Source organism: Candoia aspera, chromosome 3 (genome assembly GCF_035149785.1).
Source record: "Candoia aspera isolate rCanAsp1 chromosome 3, rCanAsp1.hap2, whole genome shotgun sequence".
NCBI classification, from domain to species: Eukaryota; Metazoa; Chordata; class Lepidosauria; order Squamata; family Boidae; genus Candoia; species Candoia aspera.
The window spans coordinates 196,239,058-196,264,865 of NC_086155.1; the positions used below are offsets into that span (position 1 = coordinate 196,239,058).

General features: G+C 40.7%; 2 protein-coding genes across 2 annotated transcripts in view; one reads left to right on the forward strand and one right to left on the reverse strand.

Annotated features, from left to right (window-relative positions):
- Nucleotides 1-475, forward strand: part of MTBP (MDM2 binding protein) — a 30,059-nt gene extending 29,584 nt beyond the window's left edge. The window contains exon 22 of the mRNA XM_063299634.1: nucleotides 228-475. Within this exon, the coding sequence (XP_063155704.1) occupies nucleotides 228-266 (39 nt within the window). The 3' untranslated portion in view covers nucleotides 267-475. The remainder of the gene's footprint in view (nucleotides 1-227) is intronic.
- Nucleotides 476-838: 363 nt separating this feature from the next.
- SNTB1 (syntrophin beta 1) overlaps nucleotides 839-25,808 on the reverse strand; it is a 95,706-nt gene continuing 70,736 nt past the window's right edge. The window contains exons 4-7 of the mRNA XM_063299635.1: nucleotides 14,474-14,613; nucleotides 7,180-7,376; nucleotides 5,737-5,927; nucleotides 839-4,599 (exon numbers count right to left, since the gene is read on the reverse strand). Of these exons, the coding sequence (XP_063155705.1) occupies nucleotides 4,507-4,599; nucleotides 5,737-5,927; nucleotides 7,180-7,376; nucleotides 14,474-14,613 (621 nt within the window). The 3' untranslated portion in view covers nucleotides 839-4,506. The remainder of the gene's footprint in view (nucleotides 4,600-5,736; nucleotides 5,928-7,179; nucleotides 7,377-14,473; nucleotides 14,614-25,808) is intronic.

Consider the following 25,808-nt stretch of genomic DNA (forward strand, 5'->3'; position numbering starts at 1 on the left):
AGGATGTATCTGACTGTTGCTAGAGAATCCTGGTTCGTTGCCTAGCATAAGACCTGCTCTTTAGATATCCACAGGTTTTTTTCCTTTAGAAAGGTCCCAAATTAGGAAGAATTATCTCAACATCCAATGCGTTCAACTTCTGGCACTTTTATCATCCCGTACGTCTGAAGGGTTTGTTTATATACCTATTTCTATTTTTAATTACATTTCCTGGGGCTTATTTATAGGTCACTGAATGGGTTTTAGAAAAAAACAAGGAGAAGTAGCATGTGCAAGAACTGTTGCCCTTCCCTGGAGAACCTTTTTAAGGAAGCACAGAACATTCAGCGAACAACTAAAAGTATCTTGTAAATAGATATGCCTAAAACTGGTAGTATCTGCCATGTGATGCTCTCAAACCTCTGAGGTAATAAAATGAACCTTGAAGTTATTTGCGTTGTAAAAGTTTTTACTAGAATGATAAAATAATTTCTTAAAAGCTATTTTTTCCATCTGCATGGAGGAAACATTGGATGTTCATAGCAGATATCATTTTTATGGGAATTAATAAAGACCCCAGAAGACTGGAGAGAAGTCCACTTGCTGAGTTGATTGTAGTCCATTGTTCCCAAACTTGGTAATAAATTTGTATGAAATGCAATGGGGTTGATGCTCATTTTAACAAACTAAACTACTGAACACTGGCTTAGTAAGAGACCTTAACTGAAATAATTGCTCCCATTCCATGAAATCAGCACTTCACTGGTTTTTACAAATTTTAGTAGGATGAAACCACTGAAACCTACTATAAAAACCTACGACTTTCTTCTTGTAAAATAAATTATCATCTCACAAAAAATCCAGTAAATGACACTTTATTAAATATAGTCTTTTTCCCCCATCTTGAAAATATAAATATTGTAGACTAAATTCTTATAAATTTGGGGTAGTTCCATAAAATTCATTCTGTCAACCCCATCTAAAGTAACCCCATCTAGAGTCATCCAAAATCTGTATTTGACTATAAATATATATATTTCTTTTTGCAAATTAGTTATTCACTTCTTGTAATTTGAGCACCATACATTACATGATATAACTAATGAATTAATCCTGATTATATACAAAGCAGGTATATTTATAATATCCCGGGGGGGGATGTTAGGTGTTGAAAGTAGCAGTACAACAGAATTTACATATGCATTAACTTTTCCTAAAATACACAATATGCTACTTTATGCTCTGGCTTTTGCTCATTCACAATAATAAATACTGCCATGGAAGGAACTTGAAAATCCTGCTACATTGGAAAGTGTTAGAGTTGAGATTCCTTATTGTTTTTTTTCACAAACGCAGCTTAAGTCACAAAATACGTAGGTCATCCTTTCACTGACAGACACAAACCAATGGAAATTCCATATCTGCAAAGGTGTCTCTATTTTAAAGTAAAGTAGAGAGATCTCTGGATATATTTTTAAAGTTCCAAATGAAATGAAAAGTGGAAGCTTAGGCACAAACTGGGCATATGGGAACAACACAGGCTCAAAATGAAGCAGCGTTTTATTAAGTTAGTTTTATATCACTAACAAAATGCTAAGAAAGAAATTACATGGTAGATATTTGATGGCAATTGGCTATTTTATAGAACTACCTAAAGTAGGGCTTCTGCATATATAAAATCTTAGCCATGGTTAAGAGCTCAATCTTGGGGGCTTTTATTTCCAATCTTCTTTGAAACATTCCCTAAGACTACCTTAATCACATGTAAGAATTAACAGGGCAGCCTTTATGAATCCTGTTTTTTCTCCTAATTAAATTACCTTGAAACCTAGATTATTTCAGGGAGGATGTAATGCTGCAGAGAATTTTCTTCTACATATATCTAAGCAACCCTAAAAAACATTAACTATGTCCCATAACTAACAAAAACCACAACTGAGTTATCTTGTGTCTCTTGTCAAAGGGCATCAATATTGCAAATGAGTGTTTTTTTAAAAAAATAAATAGTGCTGTATCCCAGCAGCTGCATTTTCCCAGTGTTTTTCTTTAAACCTTTTAGTGTAGACATTAGGCTTTTAATATCGATATATTTGACAGTCGTTCAGCAGGTGAATAAGAAGCTAAGCAGGGCTGGACTTGGCTTGCACCTGGATGGAAAACCACAAATAAAGGTCTGTCGCTGTAGGCTGGACTGGGAGAAAGCATCTGGGAAGAAGACAACGGCACATCATGTCCATATTGCAGCCAAGAAAACTACACGGATGTATCCAGGAAGTTATATTCAACTTTACAAGAAATACGAAAACAGTTTAAAATGACACTTCAACAGCAGTCCAGGCTGCTGTGATGTGCCTGCCCTGGTCCTCCAGAATGAGACAGAAAATAATAAAGATCCCTTATGTCTTGGGTTTTAATGCAATGAAAGCCAGTCACCAAGGTGAACCACTGCTGCTAAGCTCTCAGCCCATGCCAAGTCTCAGAATTCCCAAGCTATAGACCGCAACTTTCAGACACCCATTAACTGTCATAACACAACTTTTAAAACCTCAGCTAGTTAGAATGAGAAGCTTTGTGATTCTTCTAGCTAAAAATTGTTACGTGCAGTTGATCAAAGTCTTGGGAGATGACCATACCCCCTTTCCTTGGTGAAACGTGTGGAGTATGGGTGATGGGGAAAAGCCTAGGTCACACACAGCTTATTCCTCTCCCCCTTGTCCATCCCCATGATGTAAAGCCCTGAGAAAAGGGAAAAGGCCTTGGAGGATGCAGATAAATCTTCCCTTCCCTACTTAGGTGAGGTCTCCAGAGAATCAGTGGAGGAGACACCCCATGATACTGCTCTGATTTTTGCAAGATGGACCCCAGTGCCTAATAACGGGCAGCATACTCACCAACGTTCCCCTGTTCTCTGGGCTTTACTAGCCACCTCCTCTTTCCTCTCTGCACTAGGGGTTTTGTATGGAGTTCCTCCTCTTTGCCTTCTTCCCAGTTTTTTAAACACTGCCAACTGCAGTTGCTTCCGTTCTAAACTACCCATCCTTCTTGGGCAGCTGCTTCTGTATCCTTTCCGTCCATCCTTCTTTAGCACCCTCCTCTCTCTCCTGGAGGCTGCTTCTGCCTCTCGGATTACTTTCTTCTTCTTCATGACAAAAACTTCTCCTTTGCTTTAGGAGAGCTACAGCCCGATGTTGCAAAGGGCAGGGGGTTTGTGGGCAGCGCATAGGAATTGCAAGCCACAAAATGCATGAGCCCAAATTCCACTGACAGCATCACATATGAACCCCAGTTCAGCCACCCTTGACTAATTTGAAATACATTTCCTCTTTTTAAGATGCTTTAAGATTTGTATCATTTCCACTGCTTTCCCTGTACTTCCACTGTAACTTTTTAAAATGTGTTAGGCACACCAGATTCCACCTCCCTCCCCACCTCAAGTTATTATTGGTAACTGAACAATTGCATCTTATAAAAGTTACATTATTTTAATTTCATCAACTGAATGGGCATTACTGTTCTTGCAGCAGATTCTCCAATGTGTCCTGTGAAACTGCTGGTCTATGTTATCTAAAGACATTTTTGAAATCTCATTCTGAGCATATCTACCCCAACTGCCCTTTTTAAGGCTGGCTTGAGAAGCCAGCAAACTCAGTCTGCCTATGGCAACTTGAGCCCTGCCCATGTCAGTTACACAATTTGATGTACTCCTTATAGGAAAAAGAATCCACTGGATGTCAAATCCATTCCTCCACTCTCTCGACAAGCAAACCGCTAACTTGTACAGAGATATTTTCTTTGTGCTTTTTGAAAATAGGTAAGTTTGGTGAGGAAAAAACAATCTGTAGCACCCAGGGTTCATTTTAAAAATCCTATGTTGATGGTAACAATCTACTTCACTTTTACTTCTCAGTGGCTTTCAGATTTCCTACTCTCAGGGATTTCTATCCACATCAGTTTCTTTGCACTTTGCAAAGGATTTAGAATATGTTATCAGTTTACAAAAACAGTCAGCCAGATTTACTGGAGGTAAATAGAGAGTGCATTCTAAAATGCGGGGGAAGACACAGAATGGGAGAAGGGAAAAACTTTGCATTCACAGAAGCTACTCCACCATTATCAATCTTTTCATGGAAAAATTGCTGAATCTTCCAGGGAAGCCCAGAAATTCCCCAAACCCAAGATGGAAAGTACTACTCTAAAAACTTACATATAGGCACACTTATGAACCCAAAATGCCATCTTGTATTATTGATCTATTACTTCTTAATTACTCAATTTTGGCTTTATTTAGAGCAATCAACGTTTCCCTCGCAACATGTTTTAGTTGAAGCAAATACTCCTGTTTCCGACAACGTTTATTCTTCAGACCCCTATTATTATATTTGATCAAAACATTCGCTGTGCCCCCAATTTAAGCATCAGGTCATCTGCAGAATAGTTATATGTTTTCCTAGTAGCTCCCAGTGTAGACAACACATTGGACACTTGAACTGGAGTAGTTCCATTTTTCTTGCCAATGATGGACACAATTTATGCTACCAATCCCAGTCTTGTAATCTTGGCAAAAAGGAATGAATGAATGATGAATACAATTGGCTTTGGACAGGAATGAAGGTCCAGTTGCTGAAATTAGAACACAAAGAGACATGCGGTTATTATATGCAGTTAATTCTGGACTGGATCCAGAATGTGTTGTCCAATCCACCAAACGTTTTAGTTGAAATATAGCATTATGAGTATCTCAGCATTGTAACTGAAGCCTTGGCTGTCAGGATAGCAGCGTTTTGAGGCCACAACAGATTACGCAATGGAGTAATCCAGGGATGTTACATCTGCACCATGAAGTAGACGGCATAGGGGGAGAGTCACTATCAAGGCAATGGCCAGATACGTGGGCCTGGAGCCTTGGGCCAAGAAAATACCTTGAGAAAATGTCTCAGACAAGCTCCTCCCTAGATAACGTGAAGAAAGGAGGGAGCATACTCAAACTTGCAAGATTCCATTATTATAGCTGTTAACAAAAGTAGTCCTGACCCTGGTACAGTATCTTCGTCTGGTCTACCTTTGAGGGCTGACACATGGTTACCAGTGTAATCCCACCATGACTCTATTCATGGAACTATATTAGGAAATCAGTGACGAGATGTGAGGGAGAACCAAGTGCAGCATTTGATTCGCTACCCAAATAACTGATCTGTGGGGAACAGGGCTCTGCCTATCCAAAATCTAATTGAATTGAGAGGCCATGAAAGGAACAGAGTTTTACATTCAGACCTTGCTGTTGAATTTAAGGAACAGGAAAATGTATTCCTGTCTGTCTGCAGGGTTTCCGTATGTGAACTGCCCTTCACCGAAAGGGAATGTCCTCTTGGAAGGAGACAGCTCAGGAGTGCAAAAGGTATGATCCAAAGACTAGATGATGCTCATCAGCCTCTCTTTCAAGCTCCACAGAAGGCTTGTAGGATCAAACTTTTTTTTTTTTTTTTCAGTTATGAGGTTTTCTATGTATTGGAGAGAATTCTTTTGTTTTAAAGTGCAGAGAACATCCATGGGTAATTTTAACCATGCAAGGGATCGTTTATTCTCGACTAGGAATGCTGACATGAAATGTGCTTTTCTTGCTTCAGAGAAGAGCTGATCCGTGGGCCATGGTATTATCCTATACCCCACAACATAATGCTTTCCAGTAATTAGATGCTACAAATAATAACGATCCTCATCCCTAGCTATGTTGAAAAATAAATAACCCAACACACTTACAATTTCACCTTCCTTTCCTCCAAAGTCCAAGTAGAGCATCCGAATCCCATCATCTGATGATGATTTTAGCTTCTCGTAGGGATACTGGAAGATGGTTTTGGGAAAGGCACCAACTTGGGGTTCAGTTGTAAGGGAGAATCCATGGTCATAATGGATGGTCAAACGGCACTCCTGGTTTTTGTACATGCAAGCTGAAGTAAAAAAAAACAAGAACAAACAGGATTTATAGCACTTTAGAAGCAATGATATTGCTAATAAAAGATTATGAGGCCACTCTGATGCCTCTAGTAGCTTGGGGATTAATGGGGATGCTAATGAGTTCCCTGCTAATTGGAAAGAAGTTCCAATGATTGTAACAATGAGGTTAATATAGCACAAAGGCTTCAGCACAGCTGACTGGGCACCATTAAAAACTGGTAAGAGCCATGGTGTAATACCAATTGCTGCCTGTGTTTAATTAAAAAGGGAGCTGGGTATCTTATAGCATCCCTGAATCTGGTTTATCAGCCTTTGGGAAAATACTACAGTCAAGGACATTGAGTAAAGTGTAAGCTCTCAGCAAGTGAGAGGGGTTTAACAATTGGTCTTGCTTTTCAAAATTTCTAGATGCTAAGACACCTCTTGTGATAGCCAGGAATTTATTGATAAACATTACATTTATATACTGCCTTTCCTTTAGGAGCTTAAAGAGGCAGACATGGGGTGTGGGTGTCTTGCCTTCATTTTATCCTATATCTTCACAAAACGAGCAACTTGTGAGGGTGATGAACTGACTGGTCTCAAGCCAACTTCTAAGCTCTGTAATCAAGTGACAGCTTTAGTGCTTCATGCTCCATCCCATAGAGCTTTAGTGCTTCATGCTCCATCCCATAGAGCTTTAGTGCTTCATGCTCCATCCCATAGAGCTTCCATCTGACTCTTCTTGTGGCCCTGAACCTGTTAAAATTCACCTTGGTTGTCTGACCAGGCCACTGCAGAGGTAGAGAAAGGGAGTAAGACTAAGGCACTGGGAGACCAGCTACTCTACTCTCAATCTTCTCCTTGACATACATCTTCCATCAGGCTGCATGAATTGTTTTCATCCCTGTTGGTATCCAGAAGAACTGTTGTCGAGTTTGGTCTTTCCTCCTCCCTCCCTATTCTTGTCTTTTAAAGCGCAAATCTGAGGCCAGACCATTGATCAAATGCTTTAAACGAAACAATAGTCCAGACTAGTATTCTTAAAAAATCTGCCATCCAGTATGAACAACACATGTTGGATCAGATTGATTTTGCTCTTTGGCCAATTATTCCAAAATGCAAAAGATTCCTTTCAACACCATCTAGTTTCTTGACATGGTCTCTCAACCTGTTTGCCACTGGCAGAAGCCACTGAGGTCCACCAAAGTTTCTCCTGCTCTGGAAGAACTTGGTTGCTAAGAAATTTCTGTGCAGTTGATTTACCTGTTGTGACTTCTATGGAGAGCTCAGCTGCATTGTGGCAACCTTGAACTAGGCTCCGAGTCCACAGTGAAAGGTCTCTGCTAGTCTCAGTTTTGAAGAGATGGCTCTCAATCCCTTGTTGTGTACCTGTTCGTGTGGCAAAGGACAAATCTACCCCAGACTGCGGGGAGCCCTTCCCAGGCCCTGAATGTACCAACCTGAAAACAAATTTAGGAACCAAGACATGATCATTAGGGAAACAATCTTAGTGGGAGAAAGACAGGTTCACTGGAGATCCCCATTTGCTCTCTTCCATTTATATGAAACTTTTAATTGTGGGATTAATCAAAATCTCTTTGCTAGAATTTTAATCCTAATGAAAAGCAACATATATAAACCTTCAATCATATTTTACGTCTGATGGTTATTATTGTCCTATTGGGAAACAAGAAAGCTGCTAGAAAAACAAAAAGACCTCATCTCATTTCATAATGTATTTTCTTGTAGACAAAACTGAGGTTGTTTTTTTTGAAAGGACCATGCCAAAGAGGCAACTAGGAAGACCATTCTGTAGCAGTTCAAGGTAGCCAATTTAACTTAAAAATGTTTTTACGTATTCAGGGGATTCAAAATATTAGCCGCAAGCATCAGCACACAGGTTTAACAGCATCAGAGAAAGCCTGAGCATTTATTAACCTACACAGGTAAAGAAAAGGAGGCCATTTCAAGGTCACTGAGCAAAGGATGTAGAATACAGAGAAAAAAAAGCAGTTGGATGAGGGAGCTGATGAGATCTTTCACCCAGACAGTTCACCTGGAGGTTACTCAGCTGGAGAGGATTTGCCAGGTCAAAGGAGCCCTTTAATGGATTGAGATGTGCACTTAAGAGCCAGCATCTTCCAGCAGATCTCAGTAGGTGGCAGTATCTGGCCAACTTTTCCTGCTTGGAAGCCAAGTAGGGTCAAACTTGGTTGTTTGTACGTAAGTCTTTCTTTCTTTCTTAATTAATTAAGTGTATTTGATTTATACCCTGCCTTTCTACCCTGGCAAGCATGCAGGGCACCCAACAACATGTGAACAGAATATAAAAAGTTAAAAATTCCAAGGATGTAAATAACATTTGTTGAGAATGAGGCATCTTTACAGATTTCCTAAACACAAACTGGGTGGGTGGAATAAATCTATTCCACTGTCTGGGAGCAATGCAAGAGAGCCCCCCTCCACATGCCAGAAAGAAGAACCTCTAACAGTCAGGACATCTTCAAAATGGCTGATCAAAACTATTGGTCAGCTTTGTAACAGGAGAGGCAGTTTCTTTAAAGGATAATGCCAGCACCTTAAATTGTGCCCACTAAGCAACCAGCCATCAGTACGAATCTCAGAACAGGCATTATACCAAACCTGTACCTTCGTCAGCAGCCCGGCTCTTATCTTTTGCCCCAGCTGCAATTTCAAGACCTCTTTTTCAAGGGCAGCCCAACAGGACATGCACTGTAGTCAAGATGGATGGTCATCAAGACATGGATAATCATGGCTAGGTGTGGCAAGCTCAGGAAGGGTAGTGGTTGGTCTACTAGCCATAACTGGGCAAATACATGCCATACATTCCTTCCCCCTACCACTTTCCGAGAACCCATATCCACCATACATGGTGGGGAGACCAGGCTACAGGCTGGACTGGAACAGTTAAAAAATATCTTTAAAAGAGGCAATGGAAAACCATTCCTGTGTTGGTGCTAAAAAGAAATATATAAACATGTCCACAAGTCATCAAGAGCCAAACTAAGACTCATCATCATCATCATCATCTGCCTTCAAGTCAGTCTCAATTCCTGGCAACTGCCTAGTCTTCTTGGCAACATTTTGGAAGTGGTTTGCCATTGCCTTCTTCCTTGGGCTGAGAGAAAGTGACTGGCCCAAAGCTGGTTTTGTGCCTACGGCAAGACTAGAACTCAAGTTTTCCTGCTCCTAGTCCACTACCTTAACCACTAGACCAAGCTGGCTTAACCATGATTTTATGTATCAATAAGGGCACAGAAGATCTGGCTCAATCGTCTCCCTCTCAAATGGGCAAATTAAGAAGACAGGACTTGTCCTTGCCTGTATCTGCTCATCCACAAGTCTGTGTTCTCTTGTTCATGTGCAAATTTTACAAATCTTACAAAATCTGCATATCTTTGGATACTTCCTTCTAATACGTTTTCTCTCAAGCCTTGCATTTCTAGACATGTCCTCTCAAAATAAGCAACTTGCTAAGGTTTTGCTCCACAGCATCACAACATTCAGGTATGAAATCTGGTGGCTAGGTTACGGAGTGAGATTGAGAACTTTGGATCAAGTCACTTCATCTTAGAATTCTTAATAGTTGAACTGTCTGGACTTCTCTACTTTTAAAAGGATTTGGAAAATGTTTACAAAACTACACCTTCAGACAAGAAACAGGAAAGGAGAAATAGCTTTAGTTCTCTCTCCTTTCCCTGCAATTACTGTACACACATACAGAGTTAATGCATTTGCATTTTTAAAGCTTGTACATTCACACAAATCACTTTTAAATTCTTTTAAAACTCAACACTTCGTAAACATAAAAATGACTGCAAAAGCTGCCATGCCATGCAGGAAGACACTACCCCAAAACGCTTATTCTGGCCTGCTAGATGACTATAAACTCATTTTTAGAAGGTTTACCAAACCCTATAAAGCTGTCATGCTTCCTTGCAAGTAACCGCTTGGTGGATCAGTCTGCTGAGAACTTTATGCAAATAGTTTATCCTTCGTGGGCCACAAATGCCCAAGACAAGGGTACTTGGTTTATCCAGATGCTACCATTAGAGTCTTCTAATTCACAAATGTTCCAAAGACTTGTTATAACAACATACTGGTAATTAATACAAACACAGTGGAACATCATTATAGTATTAGCCCTATTAGCGTTAAAGAAACTCAGCATTCATTTGCAATTTCAAGCAAACTGCAGGCCACTCAGATGAACACAAGTATTCAGTACGATCCAGATGTTCCTGGCAAACTAGCTCTAGCAGAAAGGAAAAGTGTAATAATGGGGAACTGGAGGGAACCAAGAGCAATGCAAAGGTTTACAAGTAAGCTGAGGGCCATAACTTTCAGAATAATGCTTAGGAAATACAGAAAGAAAAACTATTAGAACAAACTTTAGGTGCCCAGGTTTGGCTCTATGGGGGAGATTTCTGAACCAACTGACATGTATAAAAATGGACAAATTTAAAGCAAGACTGGGAGGATTCATTCAAGTATGTGTATCTAAAATAGCTGAATATCGGGATTCTGATGTAACTGATCATGACGATCCCTGGCACGCTGATGGGATGAATTTTTCAAAGAAGAAGCTGCATCTCGTGATGTATCTTTCCAGTCCCCCTGACTTCAACAGGTGCGTGCTTGCAGCCACTTAGTTGTTCTTTTCTAAATAGTTGTCCTAAGATAACCTTCCTGTCTATAGAAGCAGAGAACTGGATACTCCAGACATTTCACCGGCTTCTCAGGCTATTCAGAGGTTGCAAAGTTTCTCAGGTTTCCATGTGGCTTCCCAAACAAAACAAATACAGGGTCAGGCAAAATGTGCCTGCCAGGCATTGGGAGTCAGGGATGATAAAAACTGCAGTCCAACTAAATAAGCATTAGGGCTGGGGTCAGAGTTTCAGCCGATTCCATTGTTTCAAGCCAAGGTGCTAGGCTTAAACCCAAGAAGCACGTATGCAAGCCACTGTGGCTGATTTTTTTTCTGCAGTAATAGTTTGTCAGTCTTGTAAGAACCCTTCCAACCTGTCCTCTTTTTGCTCACCAGCAGAATCCTGCTTACGTTGGGCGGCTGGCCTTCAACAAGTCATTCATCTCCATTCCTTCTCCACAACTACGTGAGAAATGCTTGCCCTAGTGACAGCTCAACAGTTATCACTACATGGGCCAGCTTTAGCTAGTAACATGAGTGGGCAGAAGAAGCTTAGCCAATGCCTAACCATCCATTGACAGTTCATGCTTTATTGAATTTCCATTAAATAGTACCATTTATTCATCTTCCTTGTGTTTCCAATTTATTGTTTATGCCAGCCTTTTCCCACTTAGTGCCCTCCAGATGTGTAGGACTTCAACCCCCAGAATTCCTAGGCAGCTAGTGGAGAATACTAGAAGTTGGTCCAACAGCTCTTGAGAATGCCATCTTCAGGAAGATGGCCTTATATTCTGCTGTGCGCAGCACAGGAAGTGCTAAAAAGGAGATAAATTAATCATGCGTGTAGCATGAAGTGGGTTCAGGCTCAGAAATCCTGACTGTCTCCAACTACTGGCGTACTTTAATTCTACTGCCTTTTTCCAGATGCGTACATACATTCCTTTTATATTTCACGGGGTTACTCCCAATCAGCCATGCAAATTGCAAAGTGGTGCTTTCTAGATGGTTATTATCATGTATTTCTTCAGTTACTTGCTTTCTATCATTCTGCTCAGTACAACCCTCCTCCTCCCCTGATGACTGACAGTCTAAAACTGGGAGGGGTCGCTTTCACATCTTTTAAATTTTCCAATAACCCATAAATTGCAGAATGTAAAAAAGGAAAAATTAAATCGGAAATAACAGAATCAGTGGCTTTTAAAGGCTTGGCTAAAGGGGTTTGCTTTTTGGGATTTATTAGAGGCAGAGAAAGTAGAGGCTAAACATAGCTCTGGCTTTCTGGAGCTTCAGAACAAGACAGAAAAAGATCCCTTCAATTCCCTGAAAGATGGGGATTTGAAAGTGTATCTTCAGAAAGATCTCTGCTGTAGAGCTCAACAAATGAATAATTTAATATAAACAAATAATATTTTAATCTGGACTTTCCTCTATCTGAGAGCCTCAGGGTGATGCACTATCCATTCTCTTTCTTTTCCTCCAAATGGTAGGGGTATGAGCACCAACTGTCTCCCTGATCAAGAGCTTTGAGATTTATTAACTGGAGTCAAATGACAGGTATTTAGAATGAAAACCAATGTCTTTGAGCAGCTAATAAGTCTAGAAATTTGGGGTTACTGGAAGACAGTGGAATTCACAGTGCTTTTCATGCCACAATTAATTTGTAGTCACTCTAGAGTTTCACCTGATCAAATCACCGCTTTTATTAACAGAAACTGCCAACTAACCAATGAGGACCCCACAAATGCTGTTATTTCAAGGAATCATAGACCTGGAGAGAACATTAGAGGTCATCTAATTCAATCAGTACCGTTCTGCTAGAGCATCCCTGGCAAATGGCCATCCAGCCTCTGTTTGAAGCAAAAAGAAAACTCATCGCTTCATGTAGCAGGATGTTCCTTCTGATTTCTAACCTGAACTTTCTTCCTTCAAACCCCCCATTTCTGGTCCTGACCTCTGGGGCAATAGAGAAGTCAACTTCCTCTTCTATGTGATAACCCTTCATATATTGGACGGCTGCTATGATATCTCCACTCTGTCACCTCTACTCTACGCTATATATCCAGTTCCTTTAGCTGTGCCAGTCTCCTCACCGTCTTGGTAGCCCTCCTCTGAGCTTGTTCTAATTTCTCAATGTGCTTTTTGAAATACGGTGTCCAAAACAGGACACAGTAATCCAAGCAAGGAATGACCAGAGCAAAGCACAAAGGGACAATTATCTCCATTAACTGGACCCTATGCCCAGTTAATACATCCCAAGGTAACATTTGCCTTTTCAGCAGCTGCATCACACTACTGGCTGATCAACAAGGACACCTAGATCTCTTTCACAAAGGCTTTTGCCAAGTTAGGTCTCCCCCATCCTATATTTGTGCCTTTCATTTTTTTTACCCAGATGAAGAATTTTACTCTTCTTGCCAATTTGGTCTAGTGGTTAAGGCAACGGGCTAGAAACCAGGAGACTCAGAGTTCTAGTCCCGCCTTAGGCATGAAAGCTGGCAGGGTGACCTTGGGCCAGCCACTCTCTCTCAGCCCAACTCACCTCACAGGGTTGTTGTTGTGGGGAAAATAGGAAGAGGAAGGAATATTAGGTGTGTCCCCCACCTTGAGTTATTGATAAAGATAATAAAGGTGGGATAGAAAATAAAATAAAATAAACAAATTCCATCCTGCTGAAGCCTGTCTAGACCTTTCTGAATCTTCTGAAGTATCAGTCAACTGTCCCAATTTTGTGTCAACTTCAAACTTGATAAATGTTGCCTCAATTCATTCATCCAAGTCACTGACAGAAATGCAGAACCACACGGGACTCAGGACAGAGTCCTATATCACTCCACTTGATATAAAAGCTCCAGTTACTTTGCTAAATAAATGATAATTATACATAAGCCCAGTCAGGATGATATTTTTAAAAAAATCAAGTCAATCATGGATGAGTATAGTCATTTCCCTACTTGTGACTTACAGCATCTCCTTAGCATCAGCCAGCCATCACTGAAGTGATAGAAAACCTAGCCTCATAATTGTAATTTGTATACAACAACTGGATAATTCTAAAGCAGTGTTTCTCAACCTTAGCAACTTTAAGATGTCTGGACTTGAACTCCCAGAATTCCCCAGCTAGCATGGCTGGCTGGGGAATTCTGGGAGCTGAAGTCCAGACATCTTAAAGTTGCCAAGGTTGAGAAACACTGCTCTAAAGTATGCTATGGGCTTATCACATGTTCCCCTAATGGGGGTTCAAAGATGTTTCCTCACGAATATGACCTCAGATCACTGCTTTTGTCTCATCCCCAGAGCTGAGGCCATCTAACTTAGTTGTTAGCGGATCCGATGATAAAACGGTGTTCTGCATCTCGCCTTGCTGTATACATGATTTCTGGCACATCAGCAGCTTCCAAATTTCAACGGCAAAATTTGGTGCAGCTTTTCAGGCTGCCAAAATGAGGTGGCTGTACAGCTATGAACTATGAAAACTATCAATTAAAGAAAATACCCATGGCAAGGGCCTAAAATTCCATGTGTGTTTTATAATAGATCCCGTTTGGATGGATGGATGGATGGATGGATGGATGGATGGATGGATGGATGGATGGATGGACAGACCGATCCTTTGACATGGAAAGTACTATAAAAACCAGTTAATAAGATAATGCCATGCTATTTCTTATCCCAATCTATGGAAACATATGGTTTGTTATTTCTCATCTTTCTTTCCAATTATTTTTTGTCTTTTTAATTGTAGCCAGAGGGGAGAACCTGTTTTATTACAGGTTCTACATTAAGTCCCTCTGGATAAAATGGGAGGTAAAAAACAAGGCAACTGAGTAATTTAAAAATGTGATTTCTTTAAAAATATATACATTTTCTGGGCTAAAGAAAAGAAGGTACCTGGTAGCCAAGAGAGGGTAGGAATGCAGTGGAGTAAACCAAGCTTCCTTGATGCGCGGCATGCTCTCAAATATCAAGAGATCTTTCTCAGTCAGGACAACCAACACTGCTTTCCAAGGCTTCTCGTTCTCTCCCAGCACCTGGGCAAAACAAAACAAAACAAAACAAGACTTCCAATGAAAGAATGGCAAGGAAGGGATTCAGGAGGATGCTGCCTTTCCCAGACAAAAGCCACAAAACTGAAACCCAAGACAGCCCTGCTGGATCACGCCAAGGCCCACCTTAGTTTAGCAGCCAACGAAACGTTTCTGGCCTTGGGGTGGTTTTAAGCAGGAAACTGAGACACAGAACATTTCCCCGCTGTTGATTTATGACATCTGCTCAGCATCTTCCAGCTATCATTGAAATGATATAAAGCTTGTCCTCATTACTGTTATTTTGGCACAGCAATGGTTGGATGACATTACAAGATGCTGTGAGTCACTGGTGTGAAATGAATATATCTTTCCCCTGACGTTTCCCGGTAATTGGAGGGAGGCCTTCTCCAACTGGGAGAAAATACTGAGTCTTCAAGATTGAACACAGACCTGTCTTTCATGAATTTATCGTGTCCCTTTTTAGTAGCCACCCTCACAGTCTCACTGTGCGAAGAAGTGCTTTCTTCTGATTGTACAGGTTTTATTCATGTTACCTGGTGTTTTTTTTTATTTGTTCAATCGTGTCCGATTCTCAGAAACTGACTGGATAAGTCCCTGCAGTTTTCATGGCAAGGTTTTTTGTAAGTGGTTTGCCATTGCCTCCTTCCTAGGGCTGAGAGAAAGCGACTGGCCCAAGGACATCCAGCTGGCTTTGTGCCTAAGGTGGGACTAGAACTCACAGTCTCCTGGTTTCTAGCCTGATGCCTTCACTACTAGACCAAACTGGCTCTTCTCATTGTTATCTGGTAGGTATTTTATAAGCAATTCCCCCTTCCCTCCTGATTGCTTTTCTCTACCAAGCTGAGTATAGCAGAAAGATCCAAACTCTCGCTTGAAGTGACCTCTCCCAACTCCACCCTGTCTCCTTGCTGGCCCTGAGAGAGGGGATTTATTGAGACACTCTTTAGTTTTATTGAGACATTCTTTAGTTTCCTAAAGGCAAGAGAATGGAATATGGTGCAGGAAGTATGAATAAATATACCTTGTGACCTCTCACAATTCTCCAGATATTCATCTTATATTTATTTCTAAAACCACCTTATCCTCTTTTCCATTCAGCCTCTTATTTATTTATTTATTTAAACATTTGTTTATTTAAACATTTGTTTATTTATTTATTTAATCAAATTTCGCCACCACCCATCTCTCCCAAAGGAGGGACTCTGGGCAGTTTACAATAAAGATACCTCATACCCCTTCCAAATCCTATTTTCCCCACCCCTGTGAGGTGAGTTGGGCTGAGGGAGAGTGGCTGGCCCAAGGTCACCCAGCCAGCTTTCATGCCTAGGGTAGGACTAGAACTCAGTCTCCTGGTTTCTAGCCCAGCACCTTAACTGGCTCTCATATGCTCTCCTCCCAGCAGCTCACAATGATATAAGAGATATAACACATTTAAAGAAAAACCTGAAACAAACTGGAGAGCTACAAAGCCAACTAAATAAATGTATCTTTGAAGATGCATCTTCAACGAAGTCTAGAGGAAGAAAAAAGCAAAAACAAAAATCAGAAAATGTGATTAGATGGCTTCCAAATGCCTTTTCAACTCTCTGGTTTTAAGATGCAGCCAAACAAGCTTCCTGAAGAAGGATTTTGCAAAGGGGGTACCATTACTAAGAAGGCCCTGGGATGTACAGTAAGGAGAAAGGAGAATCAAGCAGCCTCTCTTTAGTCCTGTTTAAGGACTTGAAGCAAAGGGGTTCTCTTTGGAGATATGATCCACACCTGCTTATATATAAACTCCTTTGTCCAGATTAAAAAAAGTTATGTATTATTTATCAAAGGAGAACAAATCTATCAAAAATTGCCCACTGTAATATTATTCTCCTTGGCATTTGGGGCTTTTTAATTTCTTAAGATCACTATTCAAGCAAGGTTTGGCTGAATGGCTTAAAAATACATTGTTTATCACGAGGCTGACAGGTAATTAAATGGATGCTGTATTTTGAAAAACCATTCTTTATTTATCATTAACAGAGAACAGCTATTTTAATTACAATCCCTGTTTAGTAAACAAAGTGTCTGCTATTGGCAAGCTCCGGTTTTAGCAGGTATTCAAGCAGGTTGGAATTTAATTGAAATGCTTTTTGGGTTCATAAAGGGAGGCTGCTTTTCAATGCAAATGTTAATTTCTCCTTCCTCACAGCCACTAACCAACTTCAAAAAGAAAGTTTTAGATGTACAGAATCAGAGTGAGAAGGGGCCACTGGGGCCATTAAGTCCAACCCCCTGCTCAGTGCAGGAAACTAAATTAAAGCATCCTTGGCAGATGGCTGCTTAGCCGCTGCTTGAACACATCCAGTGCAGGTGAGCCTGCTACTTCTCTCAGTAACTGATTTCATTGTTGAGCTGCTTTCTCCTCTTAGGAGGTTTTTCCTGACATTCAGTCGGAATCTGTCTTCCTGCAACTTAAATCTATTATTCTGCACTTTGGAATAAGGGGCAACAGGTCTTGACCTTCTATATGGCAACCTTTCAGGTATTTGAAGGGTTCTACCCTATCCAGCCTCAGCTGTCTTTTCAAAAGGCTAAACATACCTGGCGCTTTCACTCCCTCTCAAATGACTTGGGCTTCTTGCCCCTGATCATCCTCACCACCCATGCCTGATTCTGATGGCCAGATCTGGACATAGCACTTGAAGTGGGACCTGACCAGTGCAGAATTAAGTGGAACTACAGTACTACTTCTGGTGTTGGAGAAGACTCCTGAGAATACCCTGGACAGCCAAGAAAGCAAACCAATGGATCATCAAACAAATCAACCCAGAGTTCTCACCTGAGGCACAAATGGCCAGGCTTAAATTATCCTACTTTGAACATATCATGGGAAAACCTAGCTCCCTGGAGAAGGTTCTGATGTTGGGAAAGGTGGAAGGAAAGGGAGCAAGGTGGATGGGCTCCATTATAGTGGCGATGAGTGCACCATTGGGAGACCTCAAAGACCAGGTTAGTGTTAGGGGAAACAGGCAGGGGAACCATGCTGAGCCGATAACGTCAACTCTAGTTCTTTATTGCTCTTACCATACAGACAGAATCTTACCAGACTGAAGGTGCTCTAACTAACCTAAGTGTAAATAATCAGCAATGGCTCTAGGGCGGAGCTTCCGTCTTAGCTTTCCCACGAATAGACTCAGGACTATGAAATCTCTTACCTGCCTGGAATGCGCCTCCCCCCCCCTGGGAATGAGGGTCAGCTCTGAAATTCACCACAGTTAGGGACAGATCGTCATGGAGAAAATCTATCTATGTGGTCCCCAGGAGTTGAAAATGACTTGATGGCACATAGTCAATCAAACTTTTAATGCACCAACATTTTTCTATTTTTCTATTTGTTTACCATTCCCCTATTATTTTTGCTCTTGGGTTCTTAGTATCTCCCTTTTTAGGAACACCAAATGAGTTCCTTTTATCACTAGCTTCTCCTAGCATGGAATCCTACTTATCATAATTCTGAGATTATTAAAATCCGTGTTTCTGAAACCTAAGATATTAATTTCCATGCTTAAAATCAATCAAAACCAAGAGCCTTAATTTCTCTTAAATTCAATAAATTACCATTATACAGTTCGTTGCCTCAAATGGTCTTACTACTTCTATTTTCTTTCTTTTTATCATCAAGGATAATATACTCTTGATCCTTCTTCCACTGTCTAAAAAGGTAACCGTTGTCAGAAAGAGAAGTCAGGAATTCCCTGGAAGAAAGATGCCTGGCAAAATTTATCTTCCAGAAAACATCAGGACAGTTAAAGCTCCCAACCAAAGCAAATGGAGTTAAAGTTCCATACTACCATTACACATATTACTTCTTTGTAGATCTGCAATCTGCTTTTGTTCTTTTTGAACAAAATACATTTGATATAACTGCTTCAGGCTGGTTTTACCAGGAGTGGTGGAGTTATAAATATAATGGATGGATGGACAGATGGATGGATGGACAGATAGACAGATATGGTTGCATGCATGCTTGTATGTGCAAATGCAATTTAGGTTTCGGGTATTTGACAGAGAAACATTTTAGACACAATGGAATAATACAGCTTGTAAATTTTAATATTTTTCATTGCTATTTCTTGAACTTAAAAATAAAATGCAGGACAGGAATCAGAAGTTCTGAATCCAGAAAGAGTGGCTCTTCATTGGCTGAAGCAAAGGAAACTGCAGGGCAGAAGTAAAGCATGCCAAATATATACCCAGTGGCCCAGGCCTTTCAAAGTTTAATTTATAATCACTCAATCTCCATGAAAGCAAGGTAATTTCCAAGGTTGACACTGATTAGCACAGGCAACCGTGAACACAGGATGTTGGTACTTCCCACGCAGCAGGAAATGGGACTATATTATACCTTTGACCCTGATCAGACGGAAGGAGGCAATACTGGGGGAATTATTGCAAGAGGAAAATGAAAAGAAACAACAGGCTAGGTTTTCATTTCTAATCTCTTCCTGATCCAAATATGCTCTTCAAAGCTGGCCTATTTCACTATCAGATCTGGGCATTTGCCAAGGTATACAAAATCCTCCAAAAAGCACAATACAAGCCGTTGTAAGTCCCTAACAAAAACAAGTGATGCAAGTGACAAAGCAGGAGTTGGAGGGAAGAGGTTAGACAACCTTGGCTGTAGTACCATTTCTCTGCTAGGAGCTTGAAAGGTTGGGGAGTTGAGTAGGATGACCAAGGAGATGAAGGGTAGAGTTCTGCCTTGTGCTGTAAACCGAGCAATATCCTAGGAACGGTAGGCATCTAGTTCATGGCAGTAAGGCATGCCCAAACCAGAATTGTTCCTTTTTGTGACTGTTGTGGTCACACTAGAAAAAGGACGAGCAAGTTAATCCGAAGATGGAAAAGATGAGGCCAGACTGGAGAAAATTTTCACCTCAAGATGTAAAAGATTGGAGAAGCTGTGTAAGAATTCTGTGTTCTGCTTGATTATCTATGGCTGGCTTTTACACATTCAACTTTTGTAGAATGCTTTTCATGTTTGTCTAATTGTCCCTGTGGGGTTGTTGCAAAGGCTGCACCCCACCTCCAAAAGAAAGGGGGGTGGGGAAGGATAAGAATAGGGTTTAAAATGTTCTGTCACGATTAACCCCTTTCAGACAATTGTTAGGGATTGTTACAGAAAAGAAAGAAAGTGTCTATCCAGAGCGGAGTTCCTTGTCCTCAACGGTGTCATAATCCAAGACCTCTGATGAGTTGGCATCCTCCAGACAAAGAAGCAAAGCACATCAGCATGTAGTTCAACCCCCAACTGGAGACAAAACTTCATGATCTCATCAAACACATTCTGCTCTAGAAAATATGATTTTGCTCTAGAAAAAATGCCATTTTTCCAAGCCAGGGGAGAAGTAACCAAACAGGAGAATGGAAAAATTAACAGCAGCATTTGTGACTAAAAGGGCCTGAATATTCTTATTCAGTTAAAAGAGGGGATATTTCAGAACTACTGAAAAGATCTATTAGATTGATCTATTGTCTGCCCTTCCTTCTCTGCCTCTTATAAATTATTTGAAGGGGTTGCCAAATCACTATCAGCCTGATACATAAGCACTTTAACATGTTTTTACTCCTGTACGGCTAGTTCTTTGGACACAAAAGACATGGTGGCTCTTACTGTGCCATGGCATGACCTGACAGTGTAGGGAATATATCTGCATATTCTGACTACATAGAAAGAATTGAATGTAGAATAATTCTCACTTGATAGGTATCCTTCCATATATTCAGCCGTTGGGAATTGATTTATTGGTTGCCAATACTTGGTAAGACAATTAATCAGAATAAATAATAAAATACAATCAGATAAAATGATTGTGTTTCCAAGAACAAAGCAAAAGCTTTTTGAACTGAACAAACCAGAATAACCTGATTTGGACACGGTGCAAAGCCAAAAGGAAATTCCATTACTGCCAATTCTGTTGCCAAATTCCACTGATCCTGGCCCAGAAGTCAAATGAAATTGTTGATTTTTTAAAAAAATTCATACAGCAGATAAATTATACTAAAACTGCATTTTCTCTAGCCTTAACTAAGGCACCAGAGCATTTCTTACTTATAATAAAACATGACTTGTTATATAGAATGTTAGATAAATAAATAAACGTTTCTTATACCTTCTGCAAATCCCTCAATTTTCTGGTATGTGTCTCACTGTTGAGTCTTTTGCTGCATGGGCTTATGAGACATGAGATCACAACCCCCCCCAAAATAGCATCTTACATTTTTTATTTAATGCTAACACCTGCTGAAAAAATGATTCTTTCCATAACTTTGAAGGTAAGGATATATAGCTCTCAATTTCAACGAAGTCCACAAAAACAGTAATTTTTTTTAAGAAAACCATCTTGCCTTGTCCAATATTTATACAAAGTTTTAAATCAGACATGCACACTACAAGCTAATGGAATGCAATGCAGTATTATTTATTCCAGATTACTGGATGATAGAAGGTTACTAAGGCTGTCAACCTTTAAACTAAAATCATATTAACAAATTACATGCCATCTGCAGTGGAGATTTGAAAAAGTAATGCTTTCAATTTGTACTTCAAGTCTCCTGGGCATTTTCTGTATTTCAGTTATAGTTCACTGCAGCACTCCATGCCCTGAATGATTATGTCCTGTTACAGACTGATCATTTGCAGAGCACAGCAGACACACTCCATCCTTTAGGGCAAGGAGAATGGTGGAAAAACTACTGTAGCACAACAGCTTTACAATGATTTTACTATCCATGGATCACTGATGGTGCACATGTAGCACGCCAACATTTCTGAATAAGCAAAAAGTGATCGCTTGGGCCGACAGGACTCTACTTTGTACCAAATAATTTGTCTATCTACCAAGCTCAATGTTATTGTCATCAAGTCAAAGTGGTTGGTACGGGCTCTTCCGATGTTCAGAGGAAGGTTTTTCAGCATATTTGGAGATGATGGGCACTGAGCCTCCACTATCAAGTTTTGGCCCTTCCTGAACACAAAGGGTTGAGATCCCACCTTGAGAATTATGATTCCACCCAGCATGGCCAAATTCTCTAATCTCAGCCCTGTCAATTAAAAAAAGATATTAATCTACTAACTATACAGAGCATCCTTTATTTCTACAAGTGTAACAAACAAAGCAGTTAAAAGTTGCAGACTCTTTAACAGCTGAGCTTTCTCCTCCCTGAATAATGAACTTATTTGTTACAAATTGTCTGAGGTAGCAGGTGCAGAATAATTATCAGATAGCATCTGGTTTCTACTTTAAATATTTAGGGGACTTATTCATTCCTTTGGATATGATTTCAAATCACATCCTGGGCCTCTAGGTTATTCCAGTAAATACTCAGACAGCTGGGAAAATTGGTTTTGAACTGTGTGAGGGACTATTATATATTCAATTTATATGGCCGCCCATCTCAGACAAATGACTCTGGGCAGCAAACAATCATAAAATCAATTAAAACCAAGTACAAACACAATACAAAAATAAATATATATAGCAGCTGAGAAAAATGTTAACTATAGATGTCAATATAACCAGGAAACGGGGCCCTTAACTTACTCAGAGCCCCAGGCCCGGGCATATAACTTTATGAAAGACCAGCAGGTCAGGGCCATCCTAATCTCTGGAGGGAGGATATTCCAGAGGGCAGGGGCTACGGCAGAGAAAGCACATCGCCTGGTCCCCGCCAGCTGATATTCCTTGGCTGACAGGACCCATAGCATGCCCATCCTGCCAGACCGAATTGGATGGGTAGAAACTGGAGAAGATGGTCCCAAGCCACAAAGGTCTTTAAAGGTGACAACCAGCACCTTGAATTGCACCCAGAAACACACTGGCAACCAATGCATCTGATGCAGTAGAGGTGTTACATGTGTTGATTATCCGACACCATTTACTACCCATGCAGCCACATTCTGCACCGCTTGAAGCTTCCGAATGCTCTTCAAGGGCAGCCCCATGTAGAACATGTTGCAGTAATCCAGATGAGAGGTCACAAGTGACTATGAGCAAAGCCTCCCAGTTCAGGAATGGGCGCAATTGGCGCACAACCTGAAGGTGTGCAAAGGCCCTCCTAGCCACAGCTGCCATCTGCTTTTCTAGCAGGAGCCGGGAGTCCAAGAGGACCCGCAGGTTGCATACCAGGTCTGTCTGGGGTGGTGCCACCCCATCCAGGACAAGAGATGGAAAAACCTTGTCACCAAAAGGCCCAAATACTCAAAGCCACTCAGTCTTGTTTGGGTTGAGCCAAAGCCTACTGCACCCCATCCAGGCCCCTACAGCCTCCAGGCACTGGAACAGGACATCCATGGCATCACTCAGGCAGCCCAGGATTGAGATATAAAGCTGGGTATCATCAGCATATTGCTAGATATGTTCCTAGGCTAAACGAAAATGTTTATATGCAACCACGTAGAAATGAATTGTGGGTGAGAAACAAATTTAGGAAGCACTTTCACTAAAGCGATAAAGAGTTTTAACTAGTTATCCCCAACCTGGTGCTCCCTAGACACAGCGAACCACAGCTCTACTGATCCCTACCCAAACACCTATCCTGGCTATTTTAAACCTACCAAAGTTCCCTTTCCTCGATTGAAGAATTTTTATTTCTCTCTCCCCTGAAAGATCTTATGAAACCTTAAGCCTTTTGAATTTTTTTAAAAAAATGTTAACACGGGTTTAACTACCGTTGGTGCTGTTTGCCAAATTGATTACTGATGGATTTTGTTCTCAAATACTGGCGCTGGATTGCTTTATTAGATTGGCTCGGGGTCTGCAAGTGTATTTTACTGTTTTGTTAATAAGCAATCTAGAAGTCTGTTTTGTGCATGCATGTGTACATACAGAGAGTAAATAAACAGAGATACTGTACAAGCGAACATTGAACAGTGACTTCCTGTTGTGAGTGACTACTGATGCAAAGGAATTACCAGAACTGGACTTGCATATTTGTATTGGCAAAACCTACTAATCTGAGCCATGTGTTGGAAGAAGGGGAGAGGAACAGTCTTGAACAACATATACTTTGGCATGGAGCTTCAATTCTAAGGCTTTAAACCTTTCAAAATCCAAGGTCACTTTTCTCGTGCTTTGCAGAAAAGCTGGCCCTCAATGCTCGTTTCTACCAGGATGGCATTTTTCACACAGGTGCAGGAAATCCTTAATGGCCTTGTTCTTGTGATTCTACAATTATTATAAAGATACTTGCGGAAAGCAGCTTTAGTGTCTCATTTATGAAATGTCCTCTCTGAGAAGACTCACCTGGTGCCCATACAGTTATTTTGTTGCATTAAAACACACACACACAGACACACTTTACAATCCTCAATTACAGGGAATTTTTTAATGCCAACAGTTGATGAAGGTTATTTTTATCAATTTGACGTTGCTTTCCTGCTTCTTGAACTGATGGCTGGATTTAATTCTATTTTTTTTAATGCACTGCATCCAAAATAATGGACTAAAAATTTAATAAATAAATAAGGAATCTTTAAGATGCCTGGAGCTTTTAGTGCACTGGAAGAGCAGAAGGTGTCACATAAACAGTCAAAGAATGTCACCTTGCAGGATGCAAGAAGAGGGTCTTTTCAGTTGCTACCCTGCCTATGGAACAGAGAGCAGATTGGCCCCACCATGCTGGCCTTTCAGAAGGCATTAAGATGTGGTTACGTTCCCAGGAACAGGGGCCGGATTGTTAGTAGAAGTCTATGTTATGCCATGTTGTTTAGGTTGCTTTGGTCTCTTGGATGCTGCATGTGTTGCTGTGTTCTACACAACTGTTTTGTCTTGTTTCTACATGCTGCAAACCACCCAGAGTCACTCACTACGTGAGACGAGGAGTTATGTAGATCAAATCAATCAATCTATCTATCTGAGGTCCAGGGATGTGCACTGTTTCCAGACTCCTGAAGCTGAACATCAGTAAATGGAAAAGCCGTACATACATTCTCATTGGTCAGGAGAGTCACCAGCCTGGTTTGTATCTGGGAATATATCTCATAGCTTCTGTGCTCTACACGTCAGTAAGGGGTTGCAAAGCGATTGACTGCTACATTCTGGTCCCACTTAAATTTCTGTATCTTCTTCAGGGGCATCCCCATGTATAAGCCTGTTGAAAGAATCTAACTGAGACATAATCAATGTGTGGGTAATGGTATGAGATTGGCCCATCTGTGGACGATCTACTAGAGGAACAAGATGGTAGATCACCTGAAGATGGTAATAGGCACTACCAGCTCCCACACTGACCTGGGACAACACAAGGTCTAGGTTCAGCCTCAAACCATGTATTTGATCTCACAGAGGAAGAACACACTCCTTAGGAACAGGAAAGACTCCTTCAAACTGAGAATTTCCCTAGCCACCAAAACTTTAGACTTTTTAAAGATTCAATTTCAATTTGTTATACCTCATCCAGACTGCAGTTGTGTCTAGATGGAAGAATTGGTTGTTTGGATGCTGGGTGAAGATGGAAAAGAAAAGTAAACCTGGCTATCATCAACATAAAGAACTCTTGCTTATTACTTCCATGGCCTCATAAATAGGCTTAATGGTGTGAGGGAGCTTGCAACCACACAGCCCCAAGGCCATTAATAAGAACAAAAGTTCCCCAGCTCCACCGCCTGAAATCTACACTCAAAGGAGGAACAAAAGCATAACAAAGTGCCCTCAATCCCCAACTTCTAAGCACAGATCAGGACGACACCACAGCCAACTGAATCTAAGGACACTAAGTCATGCAGGACCATGAATAGGGACAACTAGCATTTAGCACAGTAATGATGGAGACAGGAATGATTCAGACTCTTCTTGATCATATCCCAACAGTATGCAATACAACACCCACATATTAATTTACAACAATGTTAAACATAAACAAGAAAAAAACTTATCTAGATGAATAATCTGCAAAAGGTCTCAAGGAGTTTTTCAACAGCTTGCATAAACCCCCAACACACATAATACCAAACTTCAAAACCAACTTCTACCCTTTCAACCACAATCCCACATATCAAACCAGCTTACCTTTCTTCCAATCCCCAATTCAAGAAACAAATGCATCCACTGACCACATCCCAAATATTATTCACAGCCCCCAGTTTCACAATTCCAATTACTTCCTTCTGCTGCACCTTCACATCCTTCTTTATCCTACTCAGC